The sequence below is a fragment of the Nestor notabilis genome, unplaced genomic scaffold (genome assembly GCF_000696875.1).
Source record: "Nestor notabilis isolate BGI_N333 unplaced genomic scaffold, ASM69687v1 scaffold4797, whole genome shotgun sequence".
Classification (NCBI taxonomy): domain Eukaryota; kingdom Metazoa; phylum Chordata; class Aves; order Psittaciformes; family Psittacidae; genus Nestor; species Nestor notabilis.
Window position 1 is genome coordinate 1 of NW_009935935.1, and position 27,123 is coordinate 27,123.

General features: G+C 37.3%; 1 protein-coding gene across 1 annotated transcript in view; it reads right to left on the reverse strand.

The window, feature by feature from the left end:
- Positions 1 to 1,245: 1,245 nt before the first annotated feature.
- PIK3C3 (phosphatidylinositol 3-kinase, catalytic subunit type 3) overlaps positions 1,246 to 27,123 on the reverse strand; it is a gene marked incomplete at its 3' end in the record, with an annotated part of 31,730 nt that continues 5,852 nt past the window's right edge. Inside the window, exons 4-19 of the mRNA XM_010018066.1 lie at positions 23,951 to 24,037; positions 22,528 to 22,623; positions 16,825 to 16,896; positions 16,320 to 16,409; positions 15,619 to 15,723; positions 15,064 to 15,156; positions 14,225 to 14,410; positions 12,201 to 12,355; positions 10,904 to 10,991; positions 9,775 to 9,842; positions 6,656 to 6,761; positions 5,706 to 5,822; positions 3,975 to 4,106; positions 2,406 to 2,534; positions 2,005 to 2,074; positions 1,246 to 1,310 (exon numbers count right to left, since the gene is read on the reverse strand). Of these exons, the coding sequence (XP_010016368.1) occupies positions 1,246 to 1,310; positions 2,005 to 2,074; positions 2,406 to 2,534; positions 3,975 to 4,106; positions 5,706 to 5,822; positions 6,656 to 6,761; positions 9,775 to 9,842; positions 10,904 to 10,991; positions 12,201 to 12,355; positions 14,225 to 14,410; positions 15,064 to 15,156; positions 15,619 to 15,723; positions 16,320 to 16,409; positions 16,825 to 16,896; positions 22,528 to 22,623; positions 23,951 to 24,037 (1,659 nt within the window). The remainder of the gene's footprint in view (positions 1,311 to 2,004; positions 2,075 to 2,405; positions 2,535 to 3,974; positions 4,107 to 5,705; positions 5,823 to 6,655; positions 6,762 to 9,774; positions 9,843 to 10,903; positions 10,992 to 12,200; positions 12,356 to 14,224; positions 14,411 to 15,063; positions 15,157 to 15,618; positions 15,724 to 16,319; positions 16,410 to 16,824; positions 16,897 to 22,527; positions 22,624 to 23,950; positions 24,038 to 27,123) is intronic.

Here is a 27,123-nt window from a genome sequence, read left to right on the forward strand (position 1 = left end):
ACCCTAACTATTCTATGATTCTATGAAACCATTTAGGCCAGGACTAACAGTCCAGATTAGTAACTACATGTGGGACACACACTCTTCCAAGGTTTATCATCGTTGCATATCTTCATGTTACTCAATACAACCAACTTTTACTGAGTTTAAAAGGAAAATTTAAGTCATCAAATGGAAACCTCAGGTTTCCTGTGAAACGTACACAGTGCCAATACAGTCCTTCTTCAATACTCAGAAGAAAACTGTTTTTTTATTTGACTGAGACAAACGGTAACTAAACTAAATCCAAGCCTAAGCACATTTTTTTTCCAGTAAGCACACAAATCTAAGCAAGCACTGCAGGAGGTGCTTTGCAGGCATCTGTATGCCATAAGTGACTAAAATGATAACAAAAAAAATGAATGGGATCTTAAAAAAGAGGAGGTTCTCAAGGAAGGTACCTGCAGGCTATTTGACAAAGATTTGCTTGAAAAGCAGTCCTGTTGTAATGTGTCAGTTTTAAGGCCTGGGAAAAGGTTTATCTTTGCTTACAGACAAACAAGCCCTAATGAGATATGTTAAAAAAGCTGACAGAGTAGGAATATTCTGTTAAATGAAAGCCCTAAGCAAAATGCAGAAGGAACTGATGAACAGGGTATGAGAGATCTGCTTTCTGTGCTCCAAAATTTTACATCTCTATGCAAATGCTAAACTGTAGTGTGGAACAGAACTATCTCCAAAACATGAAATGATTTCGAGGTTGTTGATAGAATGTAAGTAACACTCAAACATCAAAACACCTTTTCTTTCCTGCAGATCTGCATTATCAGCTGGTATTGAATTACTTGCTCTAAAACTTCGCAGAAGTGAAACATGTTTTCATATCTACATACAGTGCTCACCTTTAATAAAATAGGTGTGACAGCCAAAACAAACATTTACAAAAAAAAAAACCCACCAAACTTTTACAACACCTAAAAATGTTTCTATTCCCTTAGCCTCCAGTACCCAGCTCTTTTATCATGCTGTGTTTGGCACAGGACATCTGGGCTCTAGAATGCATATTGCCATTGATATGTGACGTAATCTTAGACCACATTCTTTTGGCGTCTTGTCTATGTTTTGTTGTTCTTGAAACAAATGAAATCTTGTTGCTAGTCACATTTCATTATCTATCCTGGCATAGTACTCACACCACAATAACCTAAGCCTGCAATTTATACTGTTTGATCAGAAGACAACTTAAAAAAATCCCCCATCACATACCTGTATACTTTCCTCAGTAGCAAGAACTTCTGCAACTGGTACTGACTGAATAAACTGCATGAAGCCTGTGACAGAAAGCAACCAAGAAAATAAACTTTCCAGTCCACAGAACTTTCAGGCTACTCTGTAACATGTTTATTAAAGCATAACACTAATACACACTTTCATTCAACTGCTTCTTATTGGCAAGAATACATGTTTTGTCTCATGTCAATTTCTGCCTTCAGTAATTCTTAAAACAACTTCTGGTTTTTTTAGTGTTTTGGGTTTTTTTAAACACCAAATTAGCTTGCAAAAGGTCTGTTGTTCCAAGTTTTTGAGACAAGAAAGTAAATCAATGGCTTTCTAAATATGCATCCAGAATGTATCTAAAAGCACAGCCATGTTTGATTTTGTCTTGGTTTTCTCCTCTATTTCATGCAAAGATCTATAAATAGGAGTGTTAAAAGTGATCTGTCCCAGATCACACAGCAAGCTAGTAGCAAAGTTAAGACTACTGATTGTCACATACTCCAAAATCCAGACCAGGCTTCTTTTATGAATATATCTGAGTCACCTACGTAATACTGCGATCAGTCAGGTTGTTGTGTACTTTCATGACTTACATTGCAACAAGATTTTCTTACACATTTGACCTCCTTTTTAGAATGCTGTACTAAGCAAAATATCTCTTGTGAAAACAGTGTGCCACAATACAGTCTATGAACAGAGGGTAAGATTCCTCCCAATACAAGAAATAGGAAATAAAAGTATCCATACCATGTTTCGTACTAGTTGCCAGCACTTTATACGGTGTCAGCTTCAAATCCAGATTCTCTTTTCTTAACAGCTGGAAAAAAAAAGCCCCAAGACACAAAAGCAAATGATGAATGCAATAGAAAGGCAACTTCTATTTCTAAAAGAATGTAATGGACATTGATCTCTGTTCTTCACTGAAATTAGTAAAAAGTGTGCTTAACTTGTTTGGGGTTTTTATTTGGTTTTGGTTTTTAACTACACAGGATCATTGCATCTATAAAGAAACTAAAAAGCCACCCAAGATTTAAGAATTCTGGAATGTATTAGCAACATAAGCTGCATTAGCAGTTTTTAACAGTCTTGCTCTTGACAAGTAAAATCAAGAACAAAGAAGCACAAGGATATGTATTAATAATTCTCACCTTATCCATGAGTGAAATAATTTGAAGAATAAGTTGATCTTGACGTAAATCATCACCATGCTTAAAAATTACAGGATATTTGCCTCCATCTTCTGTCTTGAAGAACAACTGAGCGGGCATTAAGGCACTCTGGAAAAGGAAACTTGTGCTACTAAGCTGGGTCACAGCAACGTTCCTATTAACACATTGCTACAGTGGAGTTCTGAAATATAAATCTTTGTTTACTGCATTATAGATCAGAAGTGAACCAAGCAAGTACCAAACTCAGTTACAAAAAGGTTTATAATAGTCTAATTTGATCAGCAACAGTGTAGTAGCGAGCAACAGAAACTTTTCCACATTCTTCTTGTTTGGTAGAAAAGAAGCAGCTCTAAAGCTTCTAGAATCAGTTACTCACTGTCTAGGAAGCAACAATTAGAACTAACCATTTCCAGTTGGAATAAGTGGGATCTAGGCATGTTTTTTTAAAAACACCTTAAGGGTTTCCTTCTTTTTTAGCAAGGAGTAAAGGATACATCCCCTTTAATTCCTTGATGTGAAGGACACATCCCCCCCTGTGCAGCCTCCCTCGTGGCAGAAATGGACACAAGTATTCAAGTTTTGTTTGTACGCATGTAATTCCAATCAGCATAGAACACTACGCAAAAGGTCACAACAAAACAAATTTAAACTGACCAGATCAAGAAAAGACACAATTATAGGATAAACTAAAGCAACAAAATGCTAGAAGCAAGACATATTAAACAATTAATTGCTTCCTTAATCTATTTAGTAAAAGCAAAAATGCCTTTTTATACCGTTGTTTGAGAAAGCCAATTTAATTGTTTGCAATTTCTCTGCATAAAATGGGTTCAAGGCGATCAATTACCTACATGAATGATTTCATCTATTCAAACTGACCAAGTCACTTCCCACAAAACCAAAGCAAAAAAAAAATCAAGGATACAATGCTCAGTATTTGAGCAGCTACATTAGATTTTTACAGAAAACAAACGTTTCAAAATTAAGTTGCATAAAAAAGGAAAAATGATACTTTAAATAATCCTACAAAAGCTGCCACATGATGTCCAAGAGCACCAAAATTAGTCATTCTTTCCTATTTGGGTTTGTTCGGTTTTTATCTCACAGTACAGAATGAGAGATTAAATGGAAATCTGTAACCTTTCAGAATCAGCAGAACTGAAGCCATCTCTGATTCTGAAACAAGCTACATCTCATATTTTTGGTCCTAAATCGTCTACACAGTAACAGAAGACATGTTCAAGGCCAGGTTGGACACGATTTTGGTATTCCTGTTTCTGTTCCCATATAAACCTCTGAGCTAGGTAGCAGGCCTTGCGTTGAGGGACTTCATAAATGGTATCAGTCCTATAAAAGATCCTTCAAAGTTTGTACATTAACTTGAAAAAAAGAGTTTCATAGAGAAAATAAAATGTTGTTTAACCACTTCAAGAGCGCATTACATTTTTCTCTTACTACGTGAACCCCTTTAAATCTTTCAACTGATGTTTCTAAGCTTAGTACTCTTAAGATTTGTTTTATTTCAGATATTCAGAAGTTCTCATTTACCTTGAAGAGTGTGGCTTTTTCAGGGATTATTCCTTTAATTTTCACTTGAGGTTCCAGAGGGAGTGGAATAAGTTCCATATCTGCTAAATTCATCTTTTCATTATCTGCTAACAATGCCTGAAGCCTCTCATTCTAAGAGAATAAAAGAATGAAAACTTGGTGTTTTTTAACAAACAAACAAAACCACCTACCAAGTATATATGAACAGTTTAAAAACCTTTTAACAAAGGATGTATTATTATCATTCAATTTATTCAATTATCTACTCTTCTGAAGAATCGAAGTTTCACTCTTAAAATTCATTGAAACAAAAATTCTCTATGTGCAGTAATCTGAATAAGGAAGCAGATACTCCAGCTACTCTGAGTGCAGTTAAGCAATTTTGCAAGTGCCAGATATAATAGTCTTACAAAAACCTATTTCTACAACTGCCTGTATAAGTAGCAGGGTGATTTGATTTCCATACCAGTATCAAATACGAGTTCTTTTTCAGAAACTCGATTCATGTCTTTAGTTCTGATCCTTTAAATCCCTGAACTCAAGGAGATACCCTACCATCAACAAACCAAACAGCTAACAGCTTGCATAGATCTGATTTCAGGGCTTGCTCTATATTCCTGTATCTATAGTTATCAGAAACACAACAGTTTTCAAGTTTACTTCATGACTGGTGTCCTACACAATAACAGTCAAATTCATGTAAGTATCTAGTCCTTTCCCCTACTGAATATACAGACAGAACCACACAGCAAGGTAGTCCACTACTGTTAGGAATAGTTCTAGTGGTTAATTGCTGCTAGCCAGATCTTACTTAAAAAAACAGAACAAAACAAAAACACCACACAAAACCAACCAACCAAACAAAAAACCCCAAACAAACAGAAAACCCCACTATCTCTTAGTTTTATAGAAATATCCTGGCAATTATAAAAGAATGTATGACAGAACACTACCAATGTATTGCACAAGCAGGAAATATTCTTACAAATTGAAAACCCTCCTCCTCTTTTAGTGACTAGACCTTTATTACTGATACATACAGCATTCACAAAATTTCATAAAAATGATGCAATGCTTAAGTATTTCATTTTCCTCCACAAATTTAAAGAAAGAATTGACAAAATTCATTACACTGAAAAAAAACATGTTTAAAAATACAGATGTGTGCCAGAAGAAAATATATTAACAGAAATTCCCCTGGTGTTCCTGCTTCTTCCTTATATCCATCTGTCAAATTCACTTAAAACGCACCTAGGATAGAAATCCTTCTCATCAAGATGCAACAGCAGGCAAAGTTCTGCTAATCATAACCCTAATAGAAAAAGTAGTTTTGTTGCTCTTGGAACAAATGAAATCTTGCTGCTAGTCAAATTTCATTACTTGTCCTGGCATAATACTCACACCGCATTAACCTCTGCTACTTTCCCATGTCTCCTACAACTTGTTCAGTGTTACATCATTAACAATTCAATTTTTTGTCATATCTTCCTTTGGCCAACCTATCCAAGATTTTTCTCAAGGGCCTCTTCTGTTTCACATCTACAAACTTTCAGAACACTCTGGAACTTTGACCTATCTAAACCTCTCCACAGCTTGTTTAAAGTTAGCTGAAATTATTACAGGACAGATAGACATTTGTTATAAATCTCAGTGCTAGGAATTTTTATTGAAAAGCTAACATTCCTATTGTCAAATTCTAGACAGAGATAAGTTTTCCACTCCTTTAGTTACCTTCTTCTTACGATTCCCACTTTCACGCTGTACTGCTTTCATTACATGAACTAGCCGATCCACGAATGTCTGCTGAGCTGCCAACAGCGAACGCATAACTCTGACAGACTTATCACCCTAAGTGAATTAAAAGAAACAAAATTAGTTCTTCGTTCTGTCATTATTTTATCTAAAAATTATTCCTTTATCCTTAGACCTTCAGGCTTTTAAGAGGTAAGTGAATAATGATCAATTTCCTGTCAATTTAAAAGGAATTTTCTGTAAAGCACTATCAGAATCACTGTAGCTGGCAATCAGTTATCTGACCTACAACGACACTTCAATTTGCATCAACAATTTCAGTGTGAACAGTCATGCATTACAAACCTTATTCACTTTGCCAAAGTTGGGAAGGATAAGCACATGGAATATTCTTATGCGATATAAGACTCAGATTTGAGTAATGTTCCTAAAATCAGAATTCACGTGAAGTGTGAGACACAGGAAAATCAGGAAAGCCTGCAGCTCTACTATAAATTATAGCTTGCAATTCACAAGTTTCTTGGTTTTACTTTTTTTTTCCCTGCTGTTCCAGCACCCTCTGCTGCCGATACACAGAACAACACTGTGAATTATAAAAGGGGGTCTCAATTTGAATCAATTTTCATTGCAAGGACAAGTGCTTCCAACAAAGAAATAGTAAATAAAATAGACTAATTACACAATGCAGAGGATTTACTAACAGAAGCAGGCAATAAAACAGAGGAGAGAGTTCTCAATATGTGTTAAGTTTCTTTTTCAGTAGTTTAATTTACAAAAAAAACCACGAACTCAAAATTCAAGCAGAAGTGGGAGCTGTTTTAAAATTTCAATACCTATGACTTCAAATCTTGTCATGCTCCTAGACACCTATGCCTTTTTAAAGAATGATTATCCCAAACCACTAGTATTTCTTTACACATAGGCATTACCTTCAGCAAAGCTTGACTAAATCTTCTCATCACATTTAAGTACATTTCATGAGTCTTTGGGTCCCTCTGCTGAGTGTCTTGGTCTTCACACTCCACTATTACATACCTGAAGCATAGAAACAACCCAAGTTATGCTGTATTCTGGTGCAACTTGAGTAAAATACAGTAGTCCTGTCTTAAAGGCCTGAAACTAAACATAAAGTTGATCTTTGAATGACATCTCGACCAGCAGATGAACTCACTAATTGCATAGTCACAAACTCCCACCCGGATCAGGAGAACTTATCAAGGTTTTTGAGGTCTTCCACTTACAGTAAGGCAGCATCACTCAAACAAAACATTCACAAGTCCAAATCATGTGAACACTCCAACCAAGAAGTCGGTTGAATAGGCACTGCACTGTGCTACTACCCTCTACAGAATGTGGCTACAAACCCAAGAAGAATCTCCCTCTACCTGTTCCTTATTTTACCACTAGCAATGGTGGAAGAGACAGTATTGGTCCTGAAGCAGCTCTGAACATCTACACCCCAAAATAAGATTTCTAAAATGATTCAGGTAAAAGACTTAGATGGTACAATTTGGGACAGTTATACTGAAAATTTATTTTAACATGTTAAGCAGTTTTTTGGAATCCTTTTGTGCTTATTTCTACTTGCAGCACTGACAAGCAAAAAGTAGCTATTATGGAAGGACTTTCTGTTAAGTCCATCTCCTAGTACTACCCAGTAAAAACATACAACCTCATTATTAAACAGGAAGAAATTAGCAAGTCAGTCAATTTTCCAACACTGCATTTGGATTCAGAAGTGATTCTACATATTCAAACACACTTGGACTTTACGCTGACAGCCAGAATTACCCCTTCCTTATGTACCTGTGCAGAATCTCTTTGCAACTGAATGATTATGGGACAAGATTAGAGGTTTGCCATTCACTGCTAATCAGATTTGACTTGTGTTACTTACAAACGCACAGTATCTTAAATAAACTAAAACAAGGGATATGTAATTCCATTAGTATTATCTCAACAAAATCTATAACTAAAGATTACTTCTAGAACTTCACTAACGTACTGGGGTACAACATTCCCCCACTAGAATTAGAAAATTAGATTGCAGTAATGTGCATAAAAAGAAGCCCATATTTACAAAGTCTGTGCACCAAAATGTAATTATTATTTCTTGTTTCCCCTGAAACATGCCACTTTCATCTGCACTTGTTAAAAAGCTCTAGGTAGTTTCTCAAAGCTATCTTGAAACAAGGAGTAAGAGTAATGCTTCATACGTGGGACAGGTGTCTCACGTCTGAAGAGGAGACAGGAAAAAACAGTAGCACTGACTTCTATAGCCACTGTTAAAGTGCAAGGATAGGACAGCTTTACAATCACAAGTGACTGAGCAGGAATTTTGATTTTCAAGGGTTATTGTACTTTTTCCACTAATTATTTTAGGTGCACGACATGTCTGGATAAGCTGAAACAAGCAATTGATCAGCAGCCAAGAGGATTTATGGCTACGACAGCTCAAACAGTGGCTGCGACATTTGTATTTTGTCACTGAGAAATTGAGATGTCTGGAAAGAAAACAAAGAATAAATTGACTGGGGTTTTTGATATGCCGTGAGGTTGTGCGTGTGTTTGTTTTGGGTTGGGTTTTTTTTGGTGGATTTTGTTTGCTTGTTTTTTTAAGTCATAAGACAAACTACAGAGTTCCGGATGTCTGAACTTTCTGTAGGCTGAATGTCTGAGACATAGCTGAAATGTAAGTGCACAGTTTCTGTCAATGAGGTAGAGAAAAGCTAACACTTATCTTAATGACGAATATTTGATTAGATCAAGCATTTGGCTTCTACCCACATAAACTGATCCTGCAATTATTTTAACCATTCCAACTTATTAGGACTTTTTTCTGAAGCCAAATATTATCTTTGGTTACTGCAGTAGAAGCTTGTACACTCAAGAACTGTAGTATAGTCATGCACTTAAGTATCTTAAATGCAAGCTACTAAAAAGTAATAGAATAATAAAACTCAAGACATTCAGAAATGGAATCACTCTCAGGATAGGTTAGGATTCTTCTAGGAATTTCATAAAAATAGTTTGGTAGGTCTACATCACGTATCACACTCCAATCCCAATTCACACCTTATTTGTGGTCAATACTCATAGCACACTAACATATGGTCATGTGTATTAGTATTTTTAATTATTAGATGTATCTACAAAGGAGAATCATTAGACTTTGGTGCCTTTTACATGGCTAAATTTAAGCTCTCTACAACAAAATACATGTGTATATACAAGTAAATAGCTGTATGTGTTGTGCATATACGTATGTATCTGTACATTAATACATACACAAAAACACACTTTCAGAGTATACCTCTCCTTATCTCAGCTTTCTTCAAATGAGAATTCCTATCTGCAAATGCTTACTCAGGGAGCACACAGATGACTAGTTTAGGCACCTACTTTAACTCTTAAACCACTGAAGCGAGTCAAGATCCTTAGCTAAGTAATCTTACCTGTCCACTATCTAGATGAACTACTCGCATCTAAAGTTCCCCCTTAAGAAAGCACACATCTGCAATGACATATTGCTTGTGCTCATAATATAACCACAAATGGAATCTAAAAAAATAATTAGCAGAAAAAAATAATTAGTGCTTTATGAATCTTCATAAAATATACTCTTGACTGTGTATACTCTAAAGCGCATAACTTCAGTATTCTACCCAACACTGTCAAAAACTATAATCACAAATCAAACAGAAAAGCAGAGCAGATGATGAACTTTATTTCCTCCCCACCATCATAAACAACTTGAATGAAAACTTACAAACTACAATTAGGGTTTTTTTTTTTCTTTTGTAACACTGTACTTAATGCACTACAAATCACCTTTCTTTGTCTAAGAGTAAAGCATATACATGCATTTCAAAAACCAGCACCCTCCTTTCACTAATTGTTCTGTTCAAATGCATATTGCTTTAAATCTACTACTTCAACCTGAGAGAAACTGAGATTCTCAAGTTCTCGAGACAGGTCATCTTTTGCTGTGCATCGCAGCTTTGATTTCAATTAGATATTTATACAGTATGGCTACTTTCTAACATACCAGTACAAGTAGTTTGCCAACGTGGAATTTTTGCATGCCCGTGATATCAAGAAAGTGCAAAGGTCTTGCTGGAAGAGATTTAAGAGAAGCAAAATTAAGTTACAAAGAAATCTAAGTACTTCAGAGAGTGACAAAGTTAAGGAAAAACCCAAACTAACCACAGGGAGTTCTGAGAGATACATTCCCTTCTAAAATCTGAATCCAATCCAACATAATATTTAAATTATATTAGTTGTAGTATTACTCCAAATCCAACAACAACACTACAAGTAAAAAAAGGTCTGGTATTACAGTTATGTAGGTACTAACATGTAAAAGGTATATGATGTTCTCCAACAATAAACTTTAAATGTTAAGTTTCTATTTACAACCTATTACACTTTCCTCCTATACAATTATCCCTTGCTGTATGATTCAACCCTGAAATGGATTTACTACCCCATTTTGCATCCAGAAGACCTAAACTCTCTAAGATGTTCTACATTTTAACATAAAGAAAAAGCTCTGTAGAGGATACACAGCATTTAGCTGCTTTTTCAATGTTTAATATCCCAGCTAGCAAGAAAACTGTGTATCTTCACCGATATGCTCAATTTGAGGCTTATTTTCTATGCAGTACTGAGACCCTTCAGTTGCATTCTTATTACTCTTCTACTTGTGGTATAAATTTAGTATAATCCTTGGCAGATGTATAGCAACCCAGTGTCTCACTGAAGTTCAGAAAAGATGACACCCATGCAAAGGACTATGGCTACACAAAGCACAGTTTGCGTAAATTAAAACATTTGGATAACTGTTTTCTATTAAAAAATCTGCTTTAAAACACTTCAAACACATGCAATTGTCAGTGTCTAACCAGCATGTGATAGCCTTTCCAGAAATTTTCTCCTTTAAACGAGAGTACTGAATAAGTTTGTGAAGAATTCAATGCCCAGTCCCCCAGTTTTGGATAGTGTAACCACGTACATAAATAGATGGCTTGTAGTATTTTCTTAGCATTTAGTTTACATGTGTGTTCTCTGAGCACTGTAAGTACTCGGCAGTAGAAAGATCCAAGTATTCACAAATGAAATCTAGTACCAGGTCACTAAATGAGTATCAAAAATACAAGGTAAAGCATTCAACTTACATCGAGGTTTTCACTGTCTGCAAGCTCCTTTGTCTTAGAAGTAAGAGGTGGCGAGGACACAGGTGGAACAGGACTCATTATCTGTGAACTACATAAAGCAAAACATGTAATTGGCATGATTCAAAGTTCTTGCTTGGCATGCATTTCACTTCCACAGCATACTAAATTCAGAAAACTGGAAGAGAAGTATCTTTGAAGGTATTATCTCAACAAAACTGCATGAACAGCAACTTTGACAGCTGCAATTCCTGAAAACACCAAGAAAAAAATCTGTGCCTGGATAGCTACAAAGCTTATGGCTGCAAAGGACATTCACCTTACATCAAACTTTGCATTTTGTTTCATCTTCCATAATAGATAAGCAGACATAGATGGGAATTCAGCAAATTGGCACTTTCAGGATAAGCTTTTCTTAAACGTTCTTCAGATGAAATTGCTAATACACAACACCTGCAAGCACTTGTCTCTGGAATGCAATTACACATAACAGAGTAGACAAACCCAGTGCTTGCAAGGCAAAATTATCAGACAGTAAATTTACCTGAAAGGAAGTAATCAAACAGCTCTACTAATGTCTAAGTGTGATTGCAGCCTCAAGATATACCATACATCCCAGGACACCTACTCTACAGCTTAGCAGCAAGATCAATGAAAAGCAGTATACTTGTAACACAAAAAGTATACCCTAGTGATACAAGTGATTAGACATTGAGGCTTAAGACTACAAATCCTGGAAATCTGTATTAAACATTCATAGGAGACTTTGGTTAATGAACTTTGTTTGCACCTTGTTTGATACTATATTAATTAAGAATTTCAGCCTTTCTTTTGGGTTCCTGCAAGAACAAAGACTGTGCTCTCCAAGCTCCTTTACGGTCACAGGACTCTCCCTACACCTTTGCAGGAGCAGGAAAAAATGTCTTTCTGTATTAGACTGAAGAGAGTTTTAGATTCGTATTCTTTAATGAAAGTACGAAGTAGAGCCTCATACAATTTCATTGAAGACATCTTAGTTTTTTCTAAGGGCAGAAGGAAACAATGATAGTGTTTTTCCTGGTTTCCAGAAGTTGCCTCCTTCACGCAGGAAGGTCAAAGGCCACAACTTCAAGATTGTTTCTCTGTACGTAGCCAGGAAATACATTCTGTCAAAGATCAGCGGTTAATTTTTTATTACGTCACCACTTCAAATTATAAAATAGGATGTTGCATATGCAATGATCCCTAAAAAGGAGAAAGAACTTCAGGGCTTACAATGTAACATGTTTCTGCCTTTCTACTGGAAATCTAAGTTTCTTACCTGTCTATTTCTGCACCATTAGTTCCAGATGTTGTTATGCTTTCTGACATTGAACCTTGACTGTCCCTCTTGCTAGGTTCCAGTCCATTCTTTATGTCATCAAAGTTTTCATATTTCAGTGCCTGGACTAACTGCAGCAGATACATCAGCAAATCCTCATGGAGGAAAAAAAAAAGAGAATTAATCGAGGGGGTCAGTCAAAGTTGACTAGGACTCTGTATGTTTTCAAAACTTATAGAAAAACTTAGCCAGGATTTAGAGATCTATAAAACAATGGGAATTAAGGTCTCCCTAGCAAGCAATATACAACAGGAAAACTGGCATAGGATGGAGTTTGATTCCCAAAAGATATTGAACTACCACGCTACTATTTTTGTGTTACTCAAAGTTAGTAAATGCTATTAAGTAAATACTGAGGTGCAATTATGACTTTAATATTTTCCTTAGTTAATCTGCCCTACTTGCTTCCAGCATCCAAAAATAAACCTTTCTACTTATAACAAATTTGCTCCACTATTCAACTTGCTCTTTAGTTGCCTTCAAATGTTTCATAAAAGGCACATTTTTATAACCAAAGCAGTATGACCTTGGCTATTGAAGTAGGCTTACAAAAACGCAAGGTCCTACACCTGGGTCGGCACAACCGCAGGCACAGCTCCAGGCTGGGCGGAGAAGAGATTCAGAGCAGCCCTGCGGAGAAAGACTTGGGGGTGGTGATTGATGAGAAACTCGACATGAGCAGGCAGTGTGCGCTTGCAGCCCAGAGAGCCAACCGCATCCTGGGCTGTATCAAAAGAAGCATGACCAGCAGGTCAAAGGAGGTGACCCTGCCCCTCTACTCTGCTCTTGTGAGACCTCTCTTGGAGTATTGTGTCCAGTTCTGGTGTCCTCAACATCAAAAGGACATGGAGTTGCTGGAGCAAGTCCAGAGGAGGCCACAAGGATGATAAGAGGACTGGAGCACCTCCCGTATGAAGATAGGCTGAGAAAGTTGGGGCTGTTCAGCCTGGAGAAGAGAAGGCTGCGTGGAGACCTCAGAGCAGCCTTCCAGTATCTGAAGAGGGCCTATGAGGATGCTGGGGAGGGACTCTTCATTAGGGACTCTAGTGGTAGGACAAGTGGTGATGAGTTCAAGCTTAAACAGGGGAACTTTAGATTAGATATAAGGAAGAAGTTCTTCACAGTGAGGGTGGTGAGGCACTGGAATAGGTTGCGCAAGAAGTTGTGAATGCTCCAACCCTGGAGGTGTTCAAGGCCAGGCTGGACAGAGCCTTGGGCGACATAGTTTAGTGTGTGGTGTCCCTGCTCATGGCAGGGGGATTGGAACTAGATGATCCTAAGGGCCTTTCCAACCCAAACCAGTCTATGATTCTATGATTATGCTCCCTATTTTAAACTCTATTTATTGCCAAGAACTCAATAGTCACAGCAATACATTCAGAGTATTTTTTTCCTACTGTCAAAAGAAAATAAACTATATAGGTAATTAAAATTCAACAGATTAGCATCTATTAAGTGGGTTCCACTTCCAAATCACAGCTCATCATATTCTAATCAGTATACAATTAGAAACACCTTATTTCTACAGATGCTTTTCCACTCATTTCCTTTAGCTAAAAGAGCATGATGATATACTGCTTCAATTCACCAGGTGGATTTGTTGGAAATCTTTTAGTAGACTATGTAAGTTCAAAGCACTTCTATGCAGGTTAATATTCAAAATTTATCACTCATTTCTGGGAAGAACATACGGTTGTTTCACCTTGTCTGACAAAGCCAGCTATCAATGGCTGTTCACACTAAGACAATTATCAATGAGTGCCACTTAATAATGTGAAGACTTTTCTCCATAAAAAGCTTCTAGTAAATAGCATCGTAGTGATTTTTTTTTCTTTTCTTTTAGCTTTCCATCACTATCATTCACTTAAATGCCTTAAAAAGTAGCAAATATTTCAAGTACTCAATGAGACCAAAAATCCTGAAATCAGCTGACTTTCACATGTACCAACAGACCAATGAGATACCTCATCATCAGCCTGCTGAAGCCTGGCAACAGCATAGCGCCGGACTGTTGGGTTGGAGAAGTGAGATGACAGAAGCTCTAGAGAGTCTTCCACATCCATGGGCTTCCATTTGCCCAGCAGCTCCAGTGCTTGCTTTGCTTCTTGTGGTAGGTCCCAGTTGACACATTTCAAGAACTTTGTCAAAGCCTAAATAGGAAAAGATTGGAGAATTCATCAGTGAAAAAGCCAGGCTAAACAGCCAATTTCAGAAATTAATGTTTCACATTAAGAACTAGATTCAGTCTATTCTTACGTAAAAGCACAGGCCTGGGGAACCTTACTGATGTAAGTGACAATACAATATTGGATCTTTTTAATATGCCCAAAAAAACTGCAGCTGAGCTATCTTCTAAGTAAAATGTAAAGTCAATGGTTACTACCCTACCACAACTACCACTACATCAGAAGTGCCCACTGCTGGAAGATTATTAGTTACCTAATTTATTTTGGTCTTTTGGTGTGCTGCTACTTATTCTGATCATGCTAACCCTTGCCTAAAAGGGATGAAGAAGCTCCTCTAAGTTTTTTTCTTTGCTGAAGACAAAATTGGCAACGCTGGTATTTTAAGCTGACGGTGTTTGCAGAAAGACTGCTGTAGTAATAGCCAGTTTACATGATTTAAGAGGGAAAATTACAGTCACTGATTTTTAAATTGGTAATTTTGTAGAAGAAGTTAAAATAATCTTGATCAGCTTCTAAGACACTGAAGCTCTGTATCTCTGCAAGGATGGGTCATTGCAGAATGAGTACCAGATGAAGCCCCTCTTGCATAATAAATCCTCTTAAATCATTCAACTTACCTTTTCCTGGTTAGTAAGGTAATATCTGAATTTCCAAACTAGATCCTGTTCCTCGTACGTTAGCTGCTTTGTTGGTGGATAGCTCACTATGATCTATTAGGTACATAGTCAGAAAGTGAGTTTAAAAACATGAACAGATATACTTAACAAGTTAAAAGACTACACAGTGACAAAGCACAACACTGAAACACAAAAATAACGGGGGAAGAAAAAAAGCTTTCCAACAACACAATGTTTGCATGCTATCATGGTGATGCTCCTCAGTTATGTGGCTGATTGAACTGGCAGTGGAGGCAAACACACAGTTACTTTAAGACCATCAACACTGACATGATATGTGCACAATATGCATTCTGATCTTCCTTAAACTGTTTTACAAACTAACAAGTACTCTCTGCTCCTTTCTGAGCTGGGTTCATCTACTTACTTATAAGAAACACTTAACATTTCTTTATTAATAACTTTCTATCAACTGTATTTTCCTTAAATTGTCACCATAAATTAATACCAACCTACCTAATGGAACTGAATTTAGCCATCATATGACTGACTTACATTAAGCTGATCTCGCGTAGCTGCATTAGGCTTCAGATCATGATCAGAAGGTCCACTTCTTAAACTTCGAGCAAGCTTGTGATGTTTGCTTTCTACTAAGTTCTCCTAAATGCAGAAGGTAAGTCAGTATTTATAACTACTTAAACTCCAGTGGAAAATTAGTACTGAAATAAAAACATCTAGCAAAAACTCACCAGTATATTGAATAATGCATAGCAATTAAAATTCACATCTAAAACTACAGAATCTTCTGGCATTTTTGTTTTGTTGTTGTTTTAGAAGAAACTCCTTCAATAACATGTGGAGGGTTGTTGGGGATTTTGAGGTTTTTGTTTTGTTTGGGGTTGATTTTGGATTTTTTACTTCATACAACTTACAAACCCTACCCTGTCTTTTGGCAAATTGCTGCAAAACGTAAGCGTTTCAGTCAACACATCTGTGATTTCAACAGCACTCAAACGTGCTAGCCACTTACATTTTTTTAGGATGATGTTTGCATTACAAAGCTTTGTATGCAAGAAAAATGCCTCAAAAAGTTTTCCCACTGTTAATATCATGTTAGCAACAGTAGGAGCCACAATAGGAGCCACAGTGCCAACAAGACTTCAGCAGCCAAGGCAGTTTTCAGCATTGTCAGACTTGCTCTTGCAGTGTTAGATTACACAGTGCTCAAACAGTGTTGCCAGTAGAAGCCCACTTACATTAAGGTTCCCAAAGCTGCCAATACCAGTCCCACTGAATTGGCATCCACAATAATGGAAATCTTTTCTAGAACTGTACTTAGGCACTGTCTACACGAAAGACAACATACAAGAGAGTGTAGGGAGAAAATATTTTAACAGACAAAGTGACCAACACTTACTGCACCATCCTCTAAGTTTCTCTTCTTCAGCTCCCTATATTCCCACCCTCTGACCTCTTTTGCCAACAATCCCCCTTCTCTGCTTTCCTCAGAAGTAAGCACACTAGGTATGGGAAGGAGGAGAGGAACATAAGCATTTAATCAATTCTTGTATTCTAATCTAGCAGTAGCAGAAACAAAAAAACAACAAACAAATAGCAAAAGTCAAACCCACTGATATTTCTGAATTGGTCAAATACATCTTTCCACTGGAGTTTTAAAACAGTGAAGACAGCAATACAGGCAAGTTTCTGAAACCAGTGAAAATACTACAATACAGATTGCATTACACGGAGCATGCTTACCATTGACATCTGGGGATCTGGAATCTTAACAATTTCAGAACTTGTTAAAATTGGAGACGTCTCATCACCGTCCTGAATGACAAACAGTTAAAGGCACATTAAACATCTCAAGTTCTAGGAAAAAACCCTGAACTTGACATATTACTGCATTGTGAGGTACATGACAGTGAAAGAATGGTGCTACTGCACCTTGCTGACTTTTGACAGTTATAGAAGGGAGAACAGAAAATAAGAAATTGATTCTTTTTCTTGTTAGTTTTTGCCAGATGATAAATAATGTGGCAAGAGAGATCAAAGTTCATCTGAGGAGACACAGCTTGGCAACTTGCCACCATGCCGACACATAGGTGAGTGGAGAAATCATCATGCAATTATCATGCAAATGTGTGTCTCTCCAACAGGGGTTCCACATAGAGCATGATAGTCTCTTCTAGAAGGTCAAGCTCTGCTGCTCTGCAGCACTACGACAGAAGCCCACGAGTTCTCCTTAGGAGAGTCTAACCTGCTACTGCATAGAGAAAAGGAGAAGCTGTATGTTTCCTGTTTGAACCAGGCAGAAGGAAAAAATACAAAGCCTGACACATGACAAAAGAGCAACTCTGTTTCCATCTTCCAGTCACACGCAGCAGTTTGGTTTTGTTGCTTTTTTTTTACCTTAGAAGCGTAATTCAGCATTAATTGACACCATCTACGGAAGAACATTTCATTTAAAAACAGTATAAAAACAGCAGAACAGAAAAACAACAAGACAACATCAGCATAATTATGTGCTATGCTGTATTTATACTTAGTCTGTTCTCATTTATTTTGGAGCAAATTTCACTTCAGAATAAAGTTTTTGTGACATACCAGTATTTCCTTCAAATATATAAGTTTGAGATATTTTACTCAGGTTTGCTTCTGCCCTCATACTCCTTTTTTTTTTTCCCTACTGCTTTTCCAATCACATATGCCTTTTGGGATGGCTTTGCTTTTATACTTTTCAGAAGTAACTTTCAAAGAAATGAGTGGCTTGTATTAAGGGAAAGAAAAGAATCATTCATCACCAGCGGGACACAGGAGTTAAAACTGCCATTAACCTTCACGGAGAATTTTTTTTCTTCTACATAAATTTTGTGTTGCTGCCTACAATAAAAGATCTCTTATTATTAAAATGCATATTCAGGAAGACACTTCTATTACATTTAATAGTGTGCTATACCTTTCAAAAGTAAAAATTTTACTGTCAAATAATGACAGCAACTACACTCACAACCCTCCTATTTAAGGGAAATACGCGTAAGATCTGGCTGTGGCTCCAGAACATGTGGCTCCCAGAACATGAGCAGGATTGCTTTTCCTATCACAGTCTTTTAAAGAGGTATCCATACAAACACTGAAGAGGAGAAAGAGGACGTTAGCCTACAGTTTTTCCATTTTAAAACTACACTGCCTAAATAATGAACTTAGCTTTGATGTAATTGTATAGAATGTGTGACCCCACGAAGTTCAACCACGCCAAGTGCAAGATGCTGCACCTGAGTCAGGGCAATCCCAAGCACAAACACAGTCTGGGCGGAGACTGGGTTGAGAGCAGCCCCGAGGAGAAGGACTTGGGGGTGTTGCGTGAGGAGAAGCTTCAGCCCAGAACCCCCCTGTGTGCTGGGCTGCACCCCAGAGCGTGAGCAGCAGGTCAAGGGAGGGGACTCTCCCTCTCTGCTGTGCTCTGAGGAGACCCCCCCCTGCAGTTCTGATCCAGCTCTTGGGCAATAGCACAAGACAGACGTGAAGCTGTTGGAGCGAGTCCAGAGGAAGCCATGGAGATGCTGAGAGGGCTGGAGCAAGCATTCATGGGACAAATCACTGCATCAGGAGTTAAGAACATTTTCAGAATGCACTAGTTAAAGAAGTCCTCAAGAAGGCACAATGCCATAAGTTTGCCTGTGAAGGATGTCAGTTTTTTAACTTCCCTTCCAATTAGATTAACATGCTGCTCTAATTCTCTGTCATACTTGGAGATCATGACATAGACGACTGTGACCCTGACCATACAAACTTACTAACTCATACCAATGCCCGAGAGTCAACTCTAAATTAGCATTTGAATTTGATCAACCGTGTGCTGTTGAAGTGCCTCTCCTGATCATTACCATGCAGTGAGCTTTAGTTCACAACATGGAAGTTTGAGAAATACCTAATATGCTCCAACTGCCAACAGTCATTCAGCAAATGGGACTTGACTAAAGCTAGTCCCAAGCTTAAGAACACAGTGCAGATGCTGGGCCTCCATCAACCTCTTCACTCTGTAGCTCTGCTCCTCTTGGCTGCATTACTTGCTAGCACAGCAAGAAAAAGAGATGTGATTTTGCCACTGGGAAACAACAGCAACCTCCATACAAAACAGCGTTAGCTGGTTTTAAACTACTACGTTACGGAGTTCTAGAGGTATTTCACCACATTAAGGCCAGTGTGTGTGACTTTTATATAAATAATATAGCCCACTTCAGAAATTCAACAATTTTTTCTGAACCTGTAAGATGGTTCTGCGCTTTCCTGAAAATCAGTTTCATATCAATTAACAAAGAGGTTCTATTTATCAATTTCTTTAGTCAAAACACCATTTCAAGTAACGTAAATGGGATCCAATTCCTTCCTCACAAAAAGTAAATGGAAACCCAATGCTGCAGACATTACATTTTCTTTCAAGCCATGAATAAAGGCTCCAATAACCAGACTAGCAACTTTTAAATAAACTTGCAGTGCAATCAATATATTTATTCAAAAAAAGGTTTCCGTTGAAACCTGCACAAAACCACATTAATGATAAATGTGGGTGTTATTTGCACTTGAAAAGTCACACTGTTTTTTGTCTAAATGGAGCATTAGAAGCAATGCACTCGATACTAGCAGACTGCTATCCTTCACATCTTGAATGCTGTATTAAAATTAAGTTAACAGAGAACATGGAAAGAGCCATTGCCACTTCACTTCATTGTAATTGAATGTGGAGCCAGGGAATCTCAAATTCTATCAGCCACTGTTTAACAGGCCAGTTCTTCATAACCACTTGAAAACAAATTTATCAACAAAACTGTGACAAGTAATCTCACTTCGACTATCGGTCACAGGCAGGTGACAACAGAACCTACTTTCATTAGGCTCAGTATACTGGACTGGTGATGCCAGATATGTAATTGAAGCATGACAAAACTGAGAAGACAGGCACTAATTTATGTACTGTTTCCTACTGCTGCCAGAAAAGGGTCAAGAACTTGTTGAAAAGCTACTTCGTAACAACAAATCCCTCAAACTGCAGTTAGTTATAGCTTTAACATCTGCTATTGCACATTCAATGACTTTATTTCCACAAGAGCAGCCAATTCACAGTTATTTTCTTCCATACAATTTTAATATGCTTCAGAAGCATCTCTTAAAAGAAAGATGCATGCTTGAAGTCTGAATCTTCTTTCCTGCACCTTGCACATCTGTAAAACCATAATGACAACAAAAAAAAGTTGCATGTGTAAATCAGGAATAATTCATCTATAATGGTAGGTTTCTGGAGGCAAGAGAGAGAAATCATTTTTAGGATTGTCCCATTCAACTACAAAAGAACCAGTATGACATAAAGCCACTCACTAGCCATGCTTATCAGTCTGCACCTGTGAGAAGTACAGCACCTTCTAACATAAAAAGCTAGTGGTCAGTAAAGTGGTTCAATATTTTGACCATATTCCATTATCCTCTCCAGTCACATATTTCCTTGATTTCCACAGAAGTAAACAACTTTATTTTGTTTCATGGAGGAATCTGACGCATTGTAGGTTTCATCGTGATTTCTAACACAAGGGAGCTTTGTAACAGTAATGTCCTCTACAATACCTGGTTCTGGGGTAAGTGTATAGAAGCACTATGAAACTATTCTAAAAACAAAGAGACCTGGAAAGGCGGGGAAAGGTCTCACTGTCAGCTACGGTCCACATAAAGCAAGAAAAGCTAAAGAGTTAACCTAGACATCTCCCTAAGTCACATTTTCACCAAAATAAGCAGAATCCAGAAAAAAACCAAAACAAATCACCCAACCAAAAATCCCACATCAAACTAAAAAATAAAGAAGCAAACCCAAACACCACCACCACCACCACCCCCCCAAAGAAAAACCAAAACAAAACACCAGTGAACAACCTCTTCCCTCACCAAAAAAAAAAAAAAAACCCCACCAAATAAAAAAAAAAAACCTTACATGATACTCCCTCCCCTCAAAACACACCAGATAAATCTGCCTCACATTGTGGGAGGAGACACCAAGTACCACATGGAACTACCATTTCCTCCAAAAGCATTACAAATGCAGCAACCACTACAGGGGATATGTGGATAGAGCGTGGACGTCCACTTGCGTTATTTTTATACCATGTCTGCAAGATACAGCTCTTACAAGGGTCTGGAAAATATCTTAAACAGCCGCTCATTTTTGTTATGACTACAGCAATTTGAAAAACAACCTCAACAGTTCCTTTTATCGTGTCATCTCTGTTAAAGTACGTTCTAAGATTACTGTTGGTCAGTAACACATTAATTCAAAAAGCGAGATTAACAGCATTTAAACAGTTCTTTTTTCAAACATTCACAAGCTTTAACTTGCAGCAGATCAAGCAGCTGAGGCGGATTCTGCTCTGTGCCTTCTCAGAATTTCTTTATAGAATCCTGCTTTTTGCATTTTATTACTGTATTTTCAGTACCTTCACCAAGAATCTTCAGTTAAATCAGAGTTCTTTTGTCCAGATCAACTGGTAATGTTGTCACATACATAGAAATACTTGCAATCCATTTTCTGTTTTATTAATATTATGTGTACTGAGATTTTTTAACATTCTCAAAATGGATGCTGCTTACAGTTTGTGCCACTCACCTCAACAGGTCTCCAGTCTCTTTTTCTGCCTCATCTTTATCTTATAAAGTTGCACTTTTTGAATTCTTATGAATCTAAACATGCTGGATTTTTAGAGGTATTTACTGACATTTTTATCCTTTTTTTAAACCAGATTACAGATTTACTGCTTTTTCTATTTCAGTGGGTTTTTCCACAATACACAGGTCCATAAAAGTACCAGTAATGCCTTCCAATGCCACACTGATGTCTGCTAAGCTCAGTGTTAATCCTTCTTTCCATTAAAGCTGAACTCATAAGAAACACTGAAGGCATTGCTTTGGAGATTTGCTATCAGGAAAAGGCAAGACATTCCAATCCAGTCTTTTACTTAATTGGCTTCCTAACCATTTTCAGCATGAAAGGCTAAACTTTTAAATCTGTTCATTTTAGAGAAAACGTTCATGAGCAGAGCTCCTGTGCAAAGTTTTAATAACTTATCTTTTATAAAGTTACCAATCAATACAGGTACATTTCTTCCTGATGTAAGACATAATTTTACATACAGCTACTCCGAAAGTACTGCTGGGTGACTGAAGGAGCCATAAATCAAAAAGTTTTTAATCACTCACACTTACTAAATTCTGTAATCTTGATCTGTATTACACAAATGATTGACTTCTGCAATCTTGTTGCATCTATACTATTTGATTTGTGTGTACACAAACAGTTGCCACTGACAGCTGTCTGCCGCTATCCTGCAGCAGAATATTTCACCTCAGTAGAAAAACCCATCCATTTTAGGTGCATATGCTGCTTTTTAAAGACAACCATAAAGCCTGCAAGGCACATACCTTTTCGTAGTAAACTATTCCATATTCTTTATCATCACACTTGACGCAACGGAATTCAATCATCAGGTACATAAAATTAGAACTTCGTTTCTCCCTCTGAGAAGAGAACCAACACAGATGTGTATCATGCATTAAAGTGCATCAATCTTCAGCGTTCTCAGCACAGCAATTACCCTACTTCCTTTGTGCTATAACTGATTAATTAGATTATCAGTTGTTGTGCTATGAAATGATTAACTGAATAATTGCTACTACTTCAGACCACATCACCTTCTTCCTGACATTCTTACTTCCTCACATTCCCACTTCATGATAAATATCCGTATGCAACACATAAAATCACATTGTTTTCATCAGCAACTGTAGTCTAAAGGTCTGAAAAAGGCAATGAAGAATAACCAAGTGACGGGGGGGTTGTGTGTGATTTAAAGAAAAAAAATACAAACAAACCCACTACAGACAATTATGTATACAAGGGTCAAAATCCAGAAGACAGAATATCAGAACGTTTTTAGATAATACCATGAAAGAGACACATTAAACTTGGACTAGAAGATTACATTTGCAACTCATTCACTTTCAGAGGAAGATTTACTCATGTGTGCGTTTTTTAAACCCTTTGCTTTGAAAAAGTGCTCAGAATTTTAAAATCTAGGTGCAAAACAAGAAAGAAGCTATACCTAACTACTGTCAGGAACATACGATTAATAATGAAATCAAGCATCTTCTTTAATATTGAGCAAATTAAGTTTGGTTTATGCATTAATAATGGACTGACTTTCCAGCACAGATGAAGTAGTTCTGCATTTCAGGTACAGCACTAGAATCAGTAACTTCTAGTTTTCTGTAATATTACAGAAAAGGAATTAAAAAGAAAAAAAAAGGATAGGCTGAGTTCTGAGGGTTTATAAAAAAAACAAATTTGAGTTCAAAAATAATTTGATTCCCAAAGGTCTAATTATAAATGAGGCAACTAAAATCTCAAGAGTGCAAAGCAGAAAACAGAGTTCTATTGTAAAAGATGAGTATAATTAGTTAAATGTTTGCGGGTGACTTTGCCTAATGAGAGTTAACACCTCATTCAGATCTTGAATGAATATTTGGAAAAAAAAAAAAACAAAACAAAAAAAAAATCAAAACCAACCAAACTCTGGCTCTGAGCAACCTGATCCAGTTGAAGATGTCCCTGCTCAGTGCTGGGGCTTGGACTAGCTGATCTTTGCAGGTGCCTTCCAACACAAACCATTCTGTGATTCTACAATTCTCATAACTGCCCAAGTAAAATTAAGTTTGGAAGGTTAAAGAATTATTTTCCTTTGTCACATACAGTGACAGCTGAAGAAAAATAGGAAAAGTACTTCAAGTTCAGTCTTCTAACCAAAGGTTCCATATCAGCAAGATCAAAAACATCTCCTCTACCTACCTCATTGATCATTTCTATTTCTCTAAAAGTCAGTCTGTCCAACCAGTCCACTTTCACCATGTGACCTTGCCGATGAGACTTGGTGAGCTGCATGAAAAACACAAGTAAACGGCTCAGAGCAAGCAAAAAAAGAGTATCAAAATCATAATTTAACAGGGATGCTAAAATCAAATCAGGGTGAAAAATAACGTGGAAAAAATAGAGGAACTGGAAAAAATGCTTGTACAGGACGCATACAGTAGATCTTTGTAAACAACTAAGACATGCCATAAAAATAATTAATACTATTCAAAACATCAATCACAGCAAAGACCAAACCACATTCCAAGCACACCACCTTTGCATTCTGAACACACTAAACCAGGAACCTGGTTTTTAAGCAAAGTAACATATTTCATTTTTCATGTTACTACATTTGATATAGTAAAACTCACAAAGCCAAACAAAAAAAAAAAACAACCTATTTTAAAAAATAGCCAATTGTGTCATTCTGCCCTTTTTAGCCTTACCTAAACAAGTTTTCAGACTGGGAGTTACACATCACAAAAGGTCAGGCAAAGACTTAAAGCAAGTCATAGAGAGCCTGTTCCCTGTTTCATTTTAGTCATCTGAAAAGTACTTCAAGATTACTCCTACATCTACACGTTGCTGTAGTAATAGCAAGGAAGTCGCATTGTTTAAAGGACTACCTAACAGAAGAAGGGTTAAGAGGAAGAGAGAGAACAGAAAAAGGAAGTGAAGATAGCAGCCATGCTGCCTGTTGTTTCAGGTGCACCGACACACAATAGTTTTTCGTAAGCTCAGCAGAAGTCCACACAAATACAAACAAGAATAATCTTTTCAGTTCCTAGGAAATCACAGGTGTTCCTTCAAGAATCAGTAATTCTTGCACTATGCAAGAAGAGATGCAAAGGGACTAGAAGACATTTTTTTCTAGAAAAAACTAGAACATGTTTTTTCATGTTTCAAAGAAATCGATACCTGTCTAGAAAACGTCCAGTGAAAAGTCCCTCAAACCTACTCCTATTAAGGGAAGAGTTACAACTAAGCTTCGTCAGTGGTCAACCTGCCCATCCATAAGCATTTAAATTTGAACAGTCACATGGACCGCCCAGCAAGGGGACAGGCAATATACAAACAGACCCAGGAAAGCACATGAATAGAAGGTATTGTATGCAGGAGAGCACAGCAGCAGCCTACCTCTTCCATTCAGACCTGCAGATGAGGTTACTACAAATATAAACGGAAGATTTAAGACCTGCCATATGCTGGGAGTTGTCTAGGTTGCACTGTTTGTCAGAAACCTGCACTACACTATTAGCAGCTCACCGCAACTGATGAAAAAACCCCACTGTGAAAAAAGAAAAAAGGTTAGGAGTTTGCACCAATTATTATCAATGAAATTCCCAGTAAACTGAAGTCTCAGCAGTATGGGCACAAGTATTAATGACACCAAGGATGACACAAGCCAAAGACAAGTCCCATCATGATGTACTCTACAAAGAGCATCAACTTCATGTCCAGGTACTGATCCTGACAAAGTCACAAGCCAAGCTTCAGAAACACTGCCGAATCAAATAGCTTTTTACATCCCTTTGAAGCAATGCTGACACAACAGACAAAAAAATGTCTAGTCTTTAAAAGACTGTAAACAGCAACTAAAGCCATTAATAAAATTAAATTTCAGTGTTCTGCAGTCTCTCTGCAGGTGTTCTTATATCAGTGGAACTGATTTGTCAATGACCAGCTGGTAGGCATTTATCCTTGTCTTTTAACACCTTGATCAATTGCCCCTTCATATCCAACTGCAGGCCATCTTGCTGCTTCACTTTCCACAGGGACTTCTTGGCATTTAAGACAATTCACTGTGATGTTTGTGGGGTTTTCTCTTTTATTCACCTCCCCAGAGTTTAATTTGGGTTTATGGTCTAACACCATTTTAGATACTGGTTCCTACCTCCACGCAGGAAACAAAACTCCCAATTAGTTTTCTTGGAACCAGTTTATGTCAGAAGGAGGTGGAATAAACTACAGCCCACACCATGGCCTCTCTACCCCCTCAAAATCTGAATGAAATTTTAAGGCTGATTACTTACGAAAACAAGCATGGCAATGAATGCCAATACTTGCTCATTTCACAAATATGTTTTCTAATTAATCTTTCGTGATTCTTAGCTCCTACCAGAGATGAGGTTTAAAATTTTCCACTGAATATTAATCCTCAACTATAGTTACGGGCACTACTAAAGTAAAGTACTAATCAAAAGCAGTCACAATTTATAAGCCAGTCAAAGCTGCTGGAAAGGAAAACCAAGCCAAAGTCAGCTGGGAGGCAAATCCTGTTTTTTTGTTTTTGAACTAAAGACTTGCTAGGAACCAGCCATTTCAAGAAGCACTAAACAGTAATTTAGGCATGAGCACGTGATACCCTTTGTTCTGACCTCGTTCCATAAAACACAAAAACATAATCCCATGAGAATTATGAGAATGTTTGCTTGAAGCAGCTGATTCACATAGCACTTCTTTAAGCTGTAGATCACAGTATAGCTTTACAGAAGTAATAAGATTTTGATGCAAACTCTGGAAGACCACTGAAGCTTCTAAGAATTAATAAACTGTTCAGTATACAGTAGGAGTTTTTCTCATTTCTTTTGTCTCCAGTAAACTCAGGGACAGCTAATCTGAGCTGCAATAAACTCCATAAACTAAACAGTACAAAAGGAAAAGGAAGGGCAAAGGTAACAAAGTATAATCCTTAATAACATTTCAGGATGCTGGATGTAACCAAAGCACAGAAACTCAGTCTCTGGGTTCTTTCAACTTATCAGCAGCCTTGTAAACAGGAACATAATACGGTACCACTTTTTTTTTTGCTCTTATATTATATTCTGCAGCCAGTTCAACAAGTTCTACCAGCAATATTTCAGACAGAATGTGCCAGGACTGTACTAAAAGCATAAGGCAAGACTTGGCCTTTGCCTCATATGTGGCTAAAACGCATTTTGGCAGTAGAGAAACAGCAGCATGCAGACCAGTTGTACTTAATGCCTTCACAAACATCCTACCTACTTCACAGAAAAGGTCTTCTCAGCAATGAAGGAATTACCTTTTGTCATTTTAGCCACTTCTAAATTACTCCCTACTCTTTTCAGTTAATAAAGATACTTTTTCCT